Below are 14,395 nucleotides of genomic sequence, written 5' to 3'. Positions count from 1 at the left end.
GATTGTATTTAAAAGTAATATTTTAAAAATTTAAAAACAATTTAATTTCAATTATAAAATAAAATTAGTTTAAAATTATAAACACAAATAGGTTTCTTAAACTTTTATCAGTTCACATGTAAATTATTTTACTTTAATCAGAACCAATTCCACTGATAATTAAGGCTGAAAAATAAGATAAAAAAATTGAAACTTAAGGTTCAATAAGTATTTTTTATGTTTTCCAATCAAATTTAATATTTTACTTTAATAATTAGCATAAACCTTGAAGATTATATTTAAAATTAAGAAATAAAATAGAAAATAACAATCTTATAATTAGAAAAGAAATAAAAATATTTTCTAAAATTAAAGAGACTATTTTATCAACAACCCAATGCTAACACAAATAATAAAGAAAATAAAAATCCAAATATACTACTTTTATTTTGTTTATCTGTGAAAAAATGATAATCTATATTAGTTTTTTTATAAAGTCAATTATTAAATTAACTAATTTATCTTTTATTAACATTTTCTTATATTTAGATTATTCAAATAATATAACTATTTTTAATAAAAAGTAGTAATTAAGATTATTTAAAATTTATATATAAACAAATGGTGAGAAAGGACATGGTTGGTGTCATTTCGAACAGCAGTTAACATAGTATGACAGGACAAAAACATTCACAGTAACAATAAATCGAATCAGATATTGTAGTGAGATTGAAGGACCAATGAGCGGGAATAACGCGCTCTTCATTTGAAAAAACATAAAACGCACACACGCAACGCAAGACTCAACGCAATAATAATTACCACCAGATCTTCGCAAAGTAAACAACACAACACACCCAACAAAAAGATAAAACTAGCATTGCACTTTTCTATTCTTTTTTCTATTTTTTATTTTTATTTTTAAATTTTGTTCTCTGCCCTCATTCACATGGTCTCCCCCACCCTCTCTCTCTCTCTTTCATTATTTCATTTATTTGTTTTCTGTCACGTTGAAACGTGTCGGATAATATTTCTGAATCTTCTTCCCATGATGTTCCTTCAACCCTGAAAAATTCCTCTGACATTCCTCTCCGATCTCCGGAGCTTGTCTCTTCTCAGTTTTTATCACACACTGGAAGGTACCATATCGCATTCTTGTCCCTCTCAATCGTTAAGCAATCTCGTGAGTGATAATTGAACTGGCTCACTCTCTGCTATGCCTTCATATTGTTATTCTCAATGTTGGATTCAATGGCGGGTAGGTGTCAAATTGTCAGAAGAGTAGTTAGAATTTCGAGTGTAGAGTAATAGCCATTAAAAATCTCATTTTTATGGCAACCCTTCATTATATTTATTTATTTATTTATTATTATTATTATTATTATTACTATTTTTAAAATTTTGAGGTTTGGGAATGATCCCTTTCAAGCTTCCATTTAAAGCACTACCCTTTTATGGGAAGCTTCGCTAGAAGTTAAAAATGGAGGTAGATGGGTTGGGATGGGAAGTGAATTCTAAGCAAAGCTGACAACTAACCACCCTCTTCAGTTGTGTTTAAAACTTGGTTCAGGTTTCACTCTTGTGGGGGGTTTTGCTCATAACAATTGAGATTTGTTTGGAGTATAGATTCCCAGATCAAATTGTGAGTTTTTTGTGTTGTGTAATGAATGATGTTGTAGGTGAAACCCCTGTGAGGGAATAAGGGAAGTCACTGTAGATGGACCGAAGGAGTTGGCTATGGCGCAGGAAGTCATCTGAGAAAAGTCCTGGGGAAACGGAGAGTTCTGGTTCAATATCATCTCTCTCAGAAAGGTTTTCTGATGATCAGGTGGGCATTGGAGACTGAATAACAGTGTTTAAAGTGACTATGTTTTGCCATTTTGATTGCTCGGTTTGTTAAGTTTTCTGTCACACTGTTTGATAATTGATCCTTTTTCTTCCTATATTATCTTTAACAATCCAATCTTGGATGGCTCTTATAGTTGTTCGTCATACAATGTCCATGTTGTGGTCATTTTCTGAAGTGGAAAATCATAGTCTTTGTTGAAGGAGATGGAGAATTTAGGGGGGCGGGGATATGACTTCAAGGCTTGATTAATATAAAAAAATAAAATTGTACGATTTTGAATAGAAAATGTGACCTTATTGCAAAGGTTTCGTTGAGTCAATCGTTTAATCGACTGGAATAATAACTCTAAATGTTCCTACGGTACCTTCAGATGGTTGTAATGTGTAGCCAATATGAAAAACATATTTAAGTTTTTAAATGGACTTGTATCGTTCATATTGTAAAGTTGGAAATGTAATAAGATGAATCATATTTTTTTGTCCCATGTTGAAAAGGTATATCCGGCCCAAGCTGCTTTATCACCAGAAGTCACGTCTAAGGCTGTACCAAATGAAGAAGAAATTAGTACACCCAAGAAAAGTAAAGAAGTTTCTGACGTGAAGATTCTTACAGACAAATTAGCTGCTGCTCTACTAAATATTAGTGCCAAAGAAGACTTGGTAAAGCAACATGCTAAAGTTGCTGAAGAAGCTGTCACAGGTAATTCTTGTCTGGCCCTTTCCATGCATGTCCCTGAAGTAGTGTTACCTCAAATATTTATTATCACAAAGAATGTGGGGTGCGTTAACCCCAAGAAGTTACCCTTTTTTGGGATCAGAAGGGAAAATTTATGAAGAGATTCTAAATTTTTTTAGATGATGATTTGGAACATATTTTTTTTGAACAATATAATAAATTCGTTAATTCTTCACATGGTACACTCATTAGTTTCTTTCTCAAAAGCTTTATGCATCAATGTCCATCTTGTATACCAGTAAATTTTCCCTGGTTTGGTAGATACGTTTATCGAATCTGAAAGCAATCTATCCTTTGCAGCTGTGATTGCCTTTGTTGTTTTACATTTATTCAAGTGCTTACTTTTTTGCAGCATTGGAAGGAAGAATGCCTAAAACTAAAATTAAATTTGTCTGCATATGATCCCTGGTTTATGCTTATATTAGGACTGTCTAGTAAACTTATTTTATTTGCTTGTCCATGGTACATTTTTCTTACCTTGGAAAGTCATGATATCAGTTATCATAATCTTCTGCTCTAATGGGCTATTGGGAAGTTTAACCCAAATTTTTTGTTTCCTGCCAAAAAAACACTCTGTTTATTAACTAAAAGATTTTGATTGATTTTTCATTTTATTTAGGGTGGGAGAAGGCTGAAAATGAAGTGTCATCTTTAAAACAACAGCTTGATGCTTCAAGGCAGAAGAACACAGTTCTTGAAGACAGAGTTAGTCATCTTGATGGGGCACTCAAAGAGTGCATGAGGCAGCTTCGACAAGCTAGAGAAGTGCAAGAGCAAAAGATTGTTGAAGCTGCTGTGAATAATTCTCGTGATTGGGAATCCAAAAGATCTGAGCTTGAGGGGAAAGTTGCTGAGCTTGAGGCTCAACTTCAAACAGCTAAAGCAGATGCTGCTGCATCAATTCGTTTTGATCTTCACCAGAAACTCGAGGTGGTTGAGAAAGAGAATTCAAGTCTTAAACTTGAGCTAGAATCTCGACTTGAGGAACTTGAATTCAGGATTGTTGAGAGGGATTTGAGTGCTCAAGCTGCTGAAACAGCTAGCAAGCAACATTTGGAGTGTGTCAAGAAGGTTGCTAAGCTCGAAGCTGAGTGCCGAAGACTGAAAGCCATGACTCGAAAAACAGTTTCGGTTAATGATCACAGGCCTTTGACTGCTTCTTCAGTCTATGTTGAGTCCTTCACAGATAGCATGTCAGATAGTGGAGAAAGGCTACTTGCAGTTGAAAGTGATATGCATAAATTAGGTGGCTGGGAGATGAATGAATGTGAGCCAAACCGTTTTGATTCATGGTCATCTTCTTTAGTTACTGAACTTGATCAATTTAAGAATCCAAAGGCTAATGGAAAAAATCATATGGTCCCTTCAACTGAGATCAATCTCATGGATGACTTCCTTGAGATGGAAAGACTTGCTGCATTGCCAGATACAGAAAGTGGAAGAGTAGCATCAGATCAATCCAATGTTGGTCAGGCATCAATGAAAGCTGAAGTGGAAGCTATGATTCAAAAGAATTCTCAATTGGAAAAGAAGCTAAAGAAAATGGAATCTGAGGTAGAAGCCATGATTCTAAATAATGCTGAATTGGAGAAGAAGATGGAGAAAATGGATGCAGATAAACTTGAGGTAGAGATGGTTTTAACTGAGTGCCAAATGCAGCTTGAGGCTTCAGATAGTCGAATAAGGGAAGCCGAGTTGAAGGTAGCCGAGCTTCAAACTCAGTTAGCCCTTGCAAACAAATCAAATCAAGAAGCAAGCGAAGAACTAAAAGCAACCAAAACAAACAAAGAGATAGTTGAGTCACAACTCAAACTCACTCAAACTGAGGTCGATGAACTGATTTCAAAAATCCATTCTTTGAAGGAAGAGATTCAAGAGGAGCGAGCTTTGTCTGCTGAGAATTCATTCAAACGCATAAAGTTGGAGGATGAGCTTTCGAGAATGAAGCATGAAGCTCAAGTTCAGCAAGATACCGAGATATTGCATAGGCAAGGTGTTAATAACGATTTGAAGCTAAAACAGGTCAGTTTACCAAGGCTTATCTTTAATGTATTTCATATTGAAGAAACATGTTATCTAACTTTCTGGCATTGTTTTTTTTTTATGATGTAAATTGTCAAGTGCAATATGCATAAACATGATTCTTCAATCTTTTTTCTTTTCTTTCATTTTTTGGTGGAAAAAATTTTCTGTGCATGGTTTCAGAGAAACCTTATAATCATTGTCTATCAACATATTTATAAATTGTCATTGACTTGCTAGTCAAGCAACTTTTCTGCTTCCAGAGTCCAAACTACTATATAAAAGCATGATTTGTACAACCATGCTTAGCCTATTTGAAAAGAGATAATGATCTCTAGCATGTTTCTCACATAGGTGCTCATTTTACCAACGCTTTGCAAGATTATACTTGCAATGCTCCCAGTTCCTTTATGTTGCAGTTAATATAAAGTATAAACATAATTATATATAATATCATATTAGTGAGCATTTAAAGCTAAGTATTAGCTGAAAAGTATTATGTTTCACTCCAGATGATTTGTTGAAAATGCATTTGATGCCTAGATAGATAAATATAAGTGATAGCTGTTGATTAAATCTCTTGCATTAAACATTTTATACTTGTCTTTTAATATAAAGAGCTTGGAATCTCCTATTGCAGGAAAAGGAACTTGCATTGGCTGCTAGTAAATTTTCCGAGTGCCAGAAAACTATTGCATCTCTTGGAAAGCAGCTAAGGTCCCTTGCAACTTTGGAAGACTTTCTACTTGATTCAGACAACCCAATGGAGTTAACTTGTGAAATCACACAAGGTCTTCAAAATGGTGGTGAACAGTTGAAGTTACATCATAGTGATTTGAGCTTGCCCAAAATAGATTCTGAGACACCCATTTCGTTAAACTCATCTATTACCAATGAGAAAAGCCGTAGTGGCTTTGGTAAGTTCATCCCTAGAAGCAGAAGTGTAAGCAAGACAAGAAGTCACTGAATAAAGTGGAGAAAAGATAAGGTTGAGTTGTAAATTTGGTTTATTCATTTTTCTCTTATGGATTCGATGTGTATGAATCCTACTTTACGTATTTACATAAATAGCAATGCTTGAAGAAGTGAAAATGTTCAAAGCAAATATAGTAAATACATATAAAGTCCAAATTATTAAACTTTCTTTAGGTGTTTTCTTTGCCTCTTGCTATTAGACAACAAGACAGCTGGTACCCCATCTTCAAGGGCTAATTATTTGCACCTTCTAGCGCTTATACCGCTTAGACAAATCATAGCAATTGGTCGTTTATGGCAATTAATTATAACTCAATATCCTAAATCGTTCTCTTATGGCTCATGAAAACAGCCCCAAATAAATAAAACACTTCTTGTTACCCAATATCTAATAATACATAATAAGAATGTACATTTAATAAACTTTTATTAAAAATTATATGATAAATAAATTATGACATAAGCAATTAAAAAAGGGGTTGGGGTGAGAGAGGCTCGAACTCTCGACCTCAGGATCACTCTTAAGCTATGAGACCTACGCGCTAGCCAACTGCGCCACCACCCCTTATAAAACATTGATTTAACATCAGTAGACAACTGAAAAAAACCCAAAATTTCATATTACACACATATGTTTTATTTTTTATTTAACAAAAATATTAATAAATTAATATGGTTGAGTTACACTTTTTATAATCTGATTTAATTCAAATTATAATTTATTTATTTTTTTAATCGGGTAAAGTTAGTTAAGTTTACAAGTTATATTGCATCCATCACCCCTCCTAATTATTTGCATTCAATTGTGGAAAAAATAATAGTTGACATTGTGTAACATCAAAAGTAGAAAATGAAATCACAAACACAAGGCAGAGCATCGTGCTAATAGCTCTCATTGATGCCCCACACACGTGAGTGATGAGCTGCCAATCACAAAAACTAGTTGCACTGATGAATGAGGTCATGTTGTACACAACATCCTCTGCTACAAAGGGGCCACTATTTAGGAGCTCAGCAACTCGGGACTATAAAAGAAAAGACTTACAAACATAATCTATTAAAACTTTGGGTTAAAATGTGGTGAAAAATCCACTTATTAGATAGGAACCCTCCTACTACTAATTGATGGTTTCCACTGTGCTCTTAGGAATTGTTTGAAATGAGAGCTTAAATGATAGGAGGATAAAAAATTTAATTAATAATTATATATCATTTTCGATAATATTTTATTTTAAAATATTATTAAATTTAAATCCATTTATTTAAAATAAATTTTTTTCCTCTCTTTCAAAATCCTATTCCAAACAACTTGTTTGACCAACCCTTTTTTTCCCTTCAATATGTATTGGATAAGTGATAAAAGAAATCCTAATAAAGAGTAGTTGTTTTGATAATTATTTTATTTACCATTTTAAACAAACTGTTGTCAACTTTTTTTTTTTCAGTCTTTAAGATAGTGTATCAACAAAATCAATCGTGATTGTTGATGCATATATGCAAGATTGCATGTGTATATTACATGTTCGAGCACGTCATCAACAAGGTTCTATGGTGTAGTGGTTAGCACTCTGGACTTTGAATCCAGCGACCTGGGTTCGACTCCCGGTAGGACCTTTTTTTTTTTTATCAATCAATTTTACTTTTTTAATTTTTTTTTCCTTGGTGTTGTTTATCTTTCCAAAATTCATGTTCTTGAGCTAAAATCGAGGTCTATGACAACGATTTGAATTATATGGCTTAAAAAAGCGAAACATGCCATGGAGTGAGATGTTAATGTTGACAAAATAATAACAGAATGTGACAAAAATAAATGAAGAAAAAGACTCCCAACAGATCAAACAATGACAACAAAATGGTTCTGCTTTTGCTTGAAAAGACATGCATGCATGCAATTGCTTGAGTATGTTCCTTCTGATATGCCCGACTCCATTTAATCTTTTCTTAGCAGATCATAAAAAATATCTGGCTTTCTGTATTCTGACAAGCATATGGCCTGAGATCATAACACAGCACCATGATGTTAGCACTTAACTTCAGAGCAAACCATAATATATTTGCATTTTCTTAAGTTTGGATCACAACTTATATGAAAAAAAAATGATTTGTCACCTATGCTCTGTAGTATTTAATAGTGTAGTGGCTACAGTTGCAATCATAAACCAAGGAATTTAATTAATTACCTGCATTGCAAATGCCAAGTGGATCAGTGTTGCTTCAGCCCAAGGCCTTCCTATAAACTGAAGACCAATAGGTAAACCCAATTTATCGTAACCAACCTGTGATGAAAGGACAATTGAGCTGTCACTGAATCCTAGTTCTTAAAAAATAAGGTAGCATTTGATAACTAAATAAAACTATTCTGTTTTATTTTAAGAATTTAGTTTTGGCATATTATCTATAAAAAAAATCTACGTAATTGTTTAAATTCTTATTTTTAAGAAATTAATTTTAATATATTGTCTGTGTAAAAAGTCCATATATTGTTATTAAATTTTTATTTTACCCTGTTCTAGTAACGGGTCAAAAACAAATCAGGTGAGTAGATTAGATACCAGGTTCAACAAAATATTAAAATATTGATTGTGTTTAGAAATATAATGAAAAATTTGTTTACATAAATCTAACACAGAGATTATAGTTAATAGCATTAAAGTAAATATAAATTCATGACTATTTAAAGATAAATTCAAATAAGGTCTAAATATTTATGTATCATGAAACTTTCATTTTTTCATTCTCACTTAATTTCTAACAGTAACTAAGTAAAAGGAGAATATAATCATACCGCAACAGTTACTGCAGGAAGTCCCAGGAAGTTTCCTGATATGGAATACCGAACAAGTGCAGCTGAAAAAAAAAAGCGAATTATTTATGCTACCAACAACTTCAAGTGTCACTACAAATATGAATTTCGTATGTACCTCCATTGACATAGTCAAGTTCACCAGTCTTGAGTGCATCATCTTGAATTGGGTATGCAGTCACACTGTTATAAATATTAAGCATTTGTTACCTAAGAGAAAATTGCTACTGCTTCAAAGAAAGGCATTGTGTTAAGTTTGAGAAAACTGGACAAACCCTGTTGTTGGTGACACAATGACATCTGCCTCAGCTAATATTTTCTTGTGAAACTGCAACTGGCGATTCCTGTTCATAATTTGACAACCATCTATCATCTTCAAATTCTACAAACTCAGAGGAGAGAGTCAACATTGACTATATGCTGGTTTCAGAATATTTTCATAAGAGATAGATTTTGATATTCAGTCAGTTTTTACGCTGCCAATTAATTGTAAAACATGTTAAATATAACTTTTGAAGTAGTCATGACAAAAGGCTAATAAACTTATAAATAATATCATATAAGAGAAAAAAAATAAAGAAATATAAATTATTTCTAATTTATAAAAGAAGTTTTATTTATTTTTTATTCTGTTTTTTTTTTTATGAGAACTTCTCAAAAAATTTATTCAAAATGGGTCAAAGTCAATGATGTAATAATTTATGATTAGGTGCTGAATAAAAGACATTTATACTATTAATGTATTCTAGTTAAAATTATACACAGCTACGTATAAAATGAAACGTGATTGGATTGAGTATATGAAAATTTTATTGGATTTTGGACAACAGAACAATGGAGAAAAATTAAGGTAGCTTGATTTGAGAAAATACCTTTTTATTTTTCTTTCAATTATAAAACTAGCACATTGTTTTATTATTTTCAGTTTTTCTGAACAAATCTTTAAAAAAATAAGAAACAAAATGAAAATGGTGATTTAGAGTGAAAACAAGAAACAGAAACAGACAATATTTTCTCAAAGGTCCTTGAAGTTACTTGTCAAAACTATATAATGGGTTGAGTTTTAGCATTGTTTCAATAATTCATTTAATATTAAATACTGAAACTTACCCTCCGTCTCTCCTTATGTTAGATGGCATTCCCATGCTAAGCTTACAGTGGCCACGTAAGTAGTGGTCTTGAGAAGTGATAATTTAGTGTTGACAGGAGACAATGATTTGATTACAAAAACAATATTAAGTAAAGAGAGTAATGCATACTTTTCAAGCAGGTGGCAAAATGCTGTCAAGGTTTTCTAATATTGTGCTTTTATTTTATTGAGTTTAACTTTAATTATCTGAATTTCTTAGCCTAACTTTTCATATCACTTATTTAGAAAACCAAGTCATAACATGCCTCATTTTCTGAGCTTTAATATACTCCTTGCTGTTGAAAGCGCCATAGATGCTAAGTGCTACCCTTGCATCCCATCCTAATTCTGCAAAATGTCTTTGGTAATAATTTAGTAATGTCAGCAATAACAACCTTTTCAATCTAGAGGGTAATAAGGAAGAGAGTCAAGGATTTAAGAAGGCATACTTCTCTCCAAAAGAATCAAGCGAAGTGGAACACTCTGATCCAATTGTTAAGTAATGTGCCAAGCGCATTGCTTCTATTTCTGGTATAGTGACATCTACCACCTTGTATGTTTAAAATAAGGTTGTTAAGTTCCTATTTCTTAATGAAAGGTTTAATAATTGCAATGGAAAAGCTCTTTGAAGATTTTCTATCCTTAATAATCAAACTTCACATCAAATAGTAAAACTTCTTAAAATATATTAAGCATGATGACAAAATCAACATTTAAAAATTTTATTTTTTTGGGTTAAATTCTGCAGTACCTTCCAACCATAATGATTCTGAAGCTCGCTTAAAGCATTGGAGCAGCATATTCTGACATCATCACTGCAATCATCAAACCACTAATGATGGAATTAGTGGTTAGATGGAATTAGTGTTAGAACAATCTACTTTTTCAATATATGGGGATGAATAATTAATATATGAAAGGCAAGGAAACTTGTTTCTAACCTTCCCATATTTTGCCAACTTGATGTCTGATATGGACTTTGTGAAGGGCAGCAGTGGAAGATTTATCTTGGTCTAGGGTATTGCACAAAATATTTTCAGAAGTTTAAAAAGATTAGGAGCAGGTTAAATTCAGCCTGTTTGTTGAACTTCATTAACAGTGTGATACTTGCAAGATAGAAATGAGTCTCTTGAAAAATTAATCAGTGATAAAAAAAAATCATTTGAAATATGAGCAAAAACAAGTCCTTACAAGCATACTAGGGGGCTGATGGGATGGAACTTCACCACTGATAGCTGCATAACTGTAAATATAGAGATATTAGAACTTTTAAAACAAATCTTAAAACATCCTTGAAGAAGAACATCATAGAAAATATTACTAACGCGATCAATGCATCCTCAACATTGCCTGCTAGTATTCCAACCATCCCAACTGTCCAGTTCAGAGGAAGGACTCTGAATGAAGCACAAGATCATTCCTCTAAAACATTGCAATCCTCTTAGTTTATTTAAACATGACAAAACCAAATTGCATACTCACCCCGAATGAGGTACACGATCAAAAGTTGGTTTTAGACCAACAACACCACAAAGAGCTGCAGGCATCCTCACAGAACCTGATCAAGGATGATATTCAAATATTTATTCACCAGCTTTTGTTGTCTATATATAGATTATAGACTAAATTTTTATGCACCTACTGATATAGATTTATCTAGTAAATTCATATCACTTTGGCTAAAACATAACTAAGTGAACTATTTATAAGTAATAATGAATGATGAGTTCGCTGATCTTTCATCTGCATGTTTAAATAAAATACCTCCCCCATCAACGCCAAGTGCAACAGGACACAACCCTGCAGACACCACAGCAGCAGATCCACTAGAAGAACCTCCTGCAATTCTATTGGTATCATATGGGTTTCTAGCAGCCCTACAGAAGTAAATAAACAGATAGTTCAGAAGATACCAAAGATGTAAAATAATGTGGATAAAAATATAAGTTGTATAACACATGGTTTCTTACCCATAATGTGGATTGATACCACTAGTTCCAGCTCCAAGTTCATGCATATTAGTCTTCCCAACAAGTATGGCACCACATAATCTTAGACGCTTGACACAATAAGCATCATCTATACAAGGCCATTCTTTGTGCAGCCACTTTGTACCTCCTAGAGGACACCATTTTTAGATACTCAAGTGAATAATGAAATCAGCAGCTAAAGCATTTGAAGTTTTGAATACACAACACCTTAGTGTAAAGAATAACACATTGCATTACCTGTAGTTGGATATGGCAAACAATCTATTTCATCCTTGACAGCAACAGGAATTCCATCTAGCACAGATGTAGGCTCCCCTACAAAAGCAACATGCACCAAATGAGTATATGAAGAGGGCTGAGACTTGAGTACAGATAAACTTCGATTATTGATACTTGAAATTGCTATTTAGTACCTTTCTGATATCGAAGAGTTGATTCTTTTGCTTGTTTTAGTATATCATCAGCATTGTAGTTAATAAAGAATCCCATTTGGAGTGGAGGTTTTGAAGATTCAGCAACAGCAGCTATAAATCTTTCTGCAACCTTTGCAAATGAAAAAAGAACTCAGGAATGGAAAAGTACACTACATCAGAATCAAGAGCAACTACAAATATAAAAGGGCATGTGGCTGCAATCCTAAAACACATTATTAAGATAAAAAATATTTTGCAAAATCAAATTTATCCAATGTTAAATTTTGAACAACAAAACTTTATACAAGCTGGTGTTGATGATTTAACACAATCATGATAAAAGAATATGAATATATAAGATGTGAAATACCATGAGTGGTGTTATATCTCCCGAGTTGTAGGCTCTTGAATAGTCCATTATGGTCCAGCGACAGAATGAAGGCTTCGTTCCATTTAGAGCTTTTTCTGAAGATGCAGGTAAGCACTCTATTGCATGTTGAACTTGCTCTGGTGGAGTTAAAGCAGAATCTAAGAATTTGACTTCTTGTTCTCTGTGATCTGCTAGTAATAAACTGAAATCAGAGATCCACTTTCCATTGAAAATATTCTTAATTATTAACAAAATTATTCAACGTATTCCCGGCTATCATAGATAACTAATTGGTTTATCAAAGATAGATACATGATCCAATACAAAATTCATAACCTGATTTATGATACCTAAGGTACTCAGCAATTAAATAATATCTATGTTCACACTATCATGAAGCAAATATCTAATTTTTGTACATCATCTGATGGAAAGAAAATAACTAACCTTCGAAATGATGTGAGGGAACATAGAGGGGTGACTCTTCTAACTTTGCATTTGTAATAAGCTGCAGAAATTTTAAAAAAAATGCTAAGAATTGGGAAAAGGAAAAATCTATTTAAGTGATATCCTCATGACTAGTCTCTACGAGCATAAAACTTCAAGAAGTTGCAGAAGTATATAGTGTGTTATTAGTACACAGAGGATGAAATTCTGCTTCAGTTGGAACAAAATTTCAGGAACATGTAAAAAAGGGAGTGCAAGTGATCATGGTCCAAGAGCTTACCTTATGAATTAGATTGTTTCCCTTCAATATATACAATAGCTTGGATCCAAATATTGAAGATTCCAAGAACCAAGTGAAAATCTTGACCAAGATTCCAGCCATGCGGGGAGCTATAATTGAAACAATGATGATTACTACCAACTATTAAGATATAAAACTCACTGACAACCATTGATTCTGATATAAATATTAATTTCTAAACTAAATAACTATGTGAATATATATAAAGCTGGAAAATGTTTTCATTATGAACTAGCAAGCAGCATATTCATAACCTTCTGTGATCCTGAAACTCCTCTGCATCAAGCCAGAGAGTTGTAATTATTACAATTAACCAAGAAAGTGAGCCTTAATAAACTTTCCATGAAATAAACCATGCCAAGAAAATGGAAAAACTTTCGTGTCATATAAAAATCCATATAAAAAGAACAAGAATTAAAAAACAGTAATAAAAGACAATGATGAACCATGAACCTTTGACATTGGCTTGGAGATAGAATTCACTGCTATCAGGTCCTAAATTCACATCCTTCACAGGCCTATAAACCACACCCTTACTTTTGAACAAACCCATTAGTCTTACACAGTTTCTCTTTAGAATGACAAAAAAAAATGGAGAGAACAGAGGGTTATCAACAAAGTAGATTACATATTATAGGAAGAATAGGCGGAGATAGCAAGAGTAACATGACAGTAATTCAATCTTCTTATAATCATATATATTCATAATTGTCATGATGATGGATAGGGTGTGGTATGACAACTAGAAAACAAGTCATTTTCATTAACACGGGAGTTTGTATGAGAAAAACTAAGAGTTGAACATTATATTCCCCTTGCTATTCCTTATGCAGCTCATATAATAAGATTTTAAAATGGCTTTTTAGTATTTTTTGGCTGAGTGTAGTTTTGGCTGCATGTTGAAAATGTAAGCAATTCATTAGTAGAATGCTACTTCTGGCTTTCTAGTCTCTACAACCAAGTTGGTTTTATTTACAATCTTGTCATTGCATGAATATGTAAGTTACTGCAGTTTACTTTATTATATATATTTTTTTAATTGTTAGTGGTCCAATGCCTAAATGTTGCTGGAAATGGAATGGGATGTTTTTATCAGTAGTGCTTCTAAAATATCTTTTCAATTATAGATATTTTTAAAATTTATATTAAAATGTTTCATGTTAATTAAAAATATAGTTAGAATATTCTTTATAAGATTTGATAATACAGATAAGTTAAGTATGATTTGTTTTTAATAATCATTGACTAATTAATAACTAATAAAAGTTATTGATTGTGTAATGAAAATTTATAAGTCTTATACTATTATTATTTAGTCTAAAAACTTAAGAATATTTTATTTTAAGTCTCTAATTATTAAAATATAGTGAAAATAACGAAT

At 32.5% G+C, this 14,395-nt stretch overlaps 2 protein-coding genes and 1 non-coding gene across 9 annotated transcripts; 2 read left to right on the top strand and 1 right to left on the bottom strand.

Moving 5' to 3' along the window:
* The first annotated feature begins 934 nt into the window (after positions 1-934).
* Positions 935-5,726, top strand: LOC113854854 (filament-like plant protein 3). Of its 7 annotated transcripts, XM_027486130.1 has the most exons (6): positions 935-1,237; positions 1,528-1,807; positions 2,323-2,527; positions 3,183-4,054; positions 4,118-4,585; positions 5,226-5,561. In XM_027486130.1, the coding sequence occupies exons 2-6, from the start codon at positions 1,697-1,699 to the stop codon at positions 5,550-5,552; spliced, it is 1,983 nt and encodes a 660-aa protein (XP_027341931.1). In that variant the 5' UTR covers positions 935-1,237; positions 1,528-1,696; the 3' UTR covers positions 5,553-5,561. The 7 variants fall into 7 exon arrangements, with proteins under 7 accessions (XP_027341931.1, XP_027341930.1, XP_027341926.1 ...); XM_027486129.1 differs by having other exon boundaries at positions 935-1,162; positions 1,659-1,807; positions 3,183-4,585; positions 5,226-5,726; XM_027486125.1 differs by having other exon boundaries at positions 935-1,118; positions 1,659-1,807; positions 3,183-4,585; positions 5,226-5,721.
* A 1,376-nt stretch (positions 5,727-7,102) lies between these two features.
* TRNAQ-UUG lies at positions 7,103-7,174 on the top strand. Its single transcript has one exon. It is a non-coding gene; the product is annotated as a tRNA-Gln (tRNA).
* Positions 7,175-7,274: 100 nt separating this feature from the next.
* On the bottom strand, positions 7,275-13,988 carry LOC113854868 (fatty acid amide hydrolase-like). Its single transcript, XM_027486153.1, has 20 exons — positions 13,468-13,988; positions 12,994-13,103; positions 12,714-12,774; positions 12,267-12,454; positions 11,897-12,026; positions 11,721-11,798; positions 11,463-11,610; positions 11,257-11,369; positions 10,975-11,050; positions 10,818-10,889; positions 10,684-10,735; positions 10,434-10,505; positions 10,244-10,324; positions 9,942-10,042; positions 9,759-9,851; positions 8,639-8,707; positions 8,482-8,546; positions 8,346-8,407; positions 7,741-7,836; positions 7,275-7,553 (listed from the first exon to the last, which is right to left on the bottom strand). Exons 1-20 carry the CDS (start codon positions 13,565-13,567, stop codon positions 7,491-7,493), a joined length of 1,830 nt encoding a protein of 609 aa, XP_027341954.1. The 5' UTR covers positions 13,568-13,988; the 3' UTR covers positions 7,275-7,490.
* Between the last annotated feature and the right edge of the window lie 407 nt (positions 13,989-14,395).

Source organism: Abrus precatorius, unplaced genomic scaffold (assembly GCF_003935025.1).
Source record: "Abrus precatorius isolate BTA unplaced genomic scaffold, Abrus_2018 Scaffold11, whole genome shotgun sequence".
Lineage (NCBI taxonomy): Eukaryota > Viridiplantae > Streptophyta > Magnoliopsida > Fabales > Fabaceae > Abrus > Abrus precatorius.
Note: the sequence above shows the minus strand (reverse complement) of the source record. Positions and strands in the feature narration are given on the sequence as shown.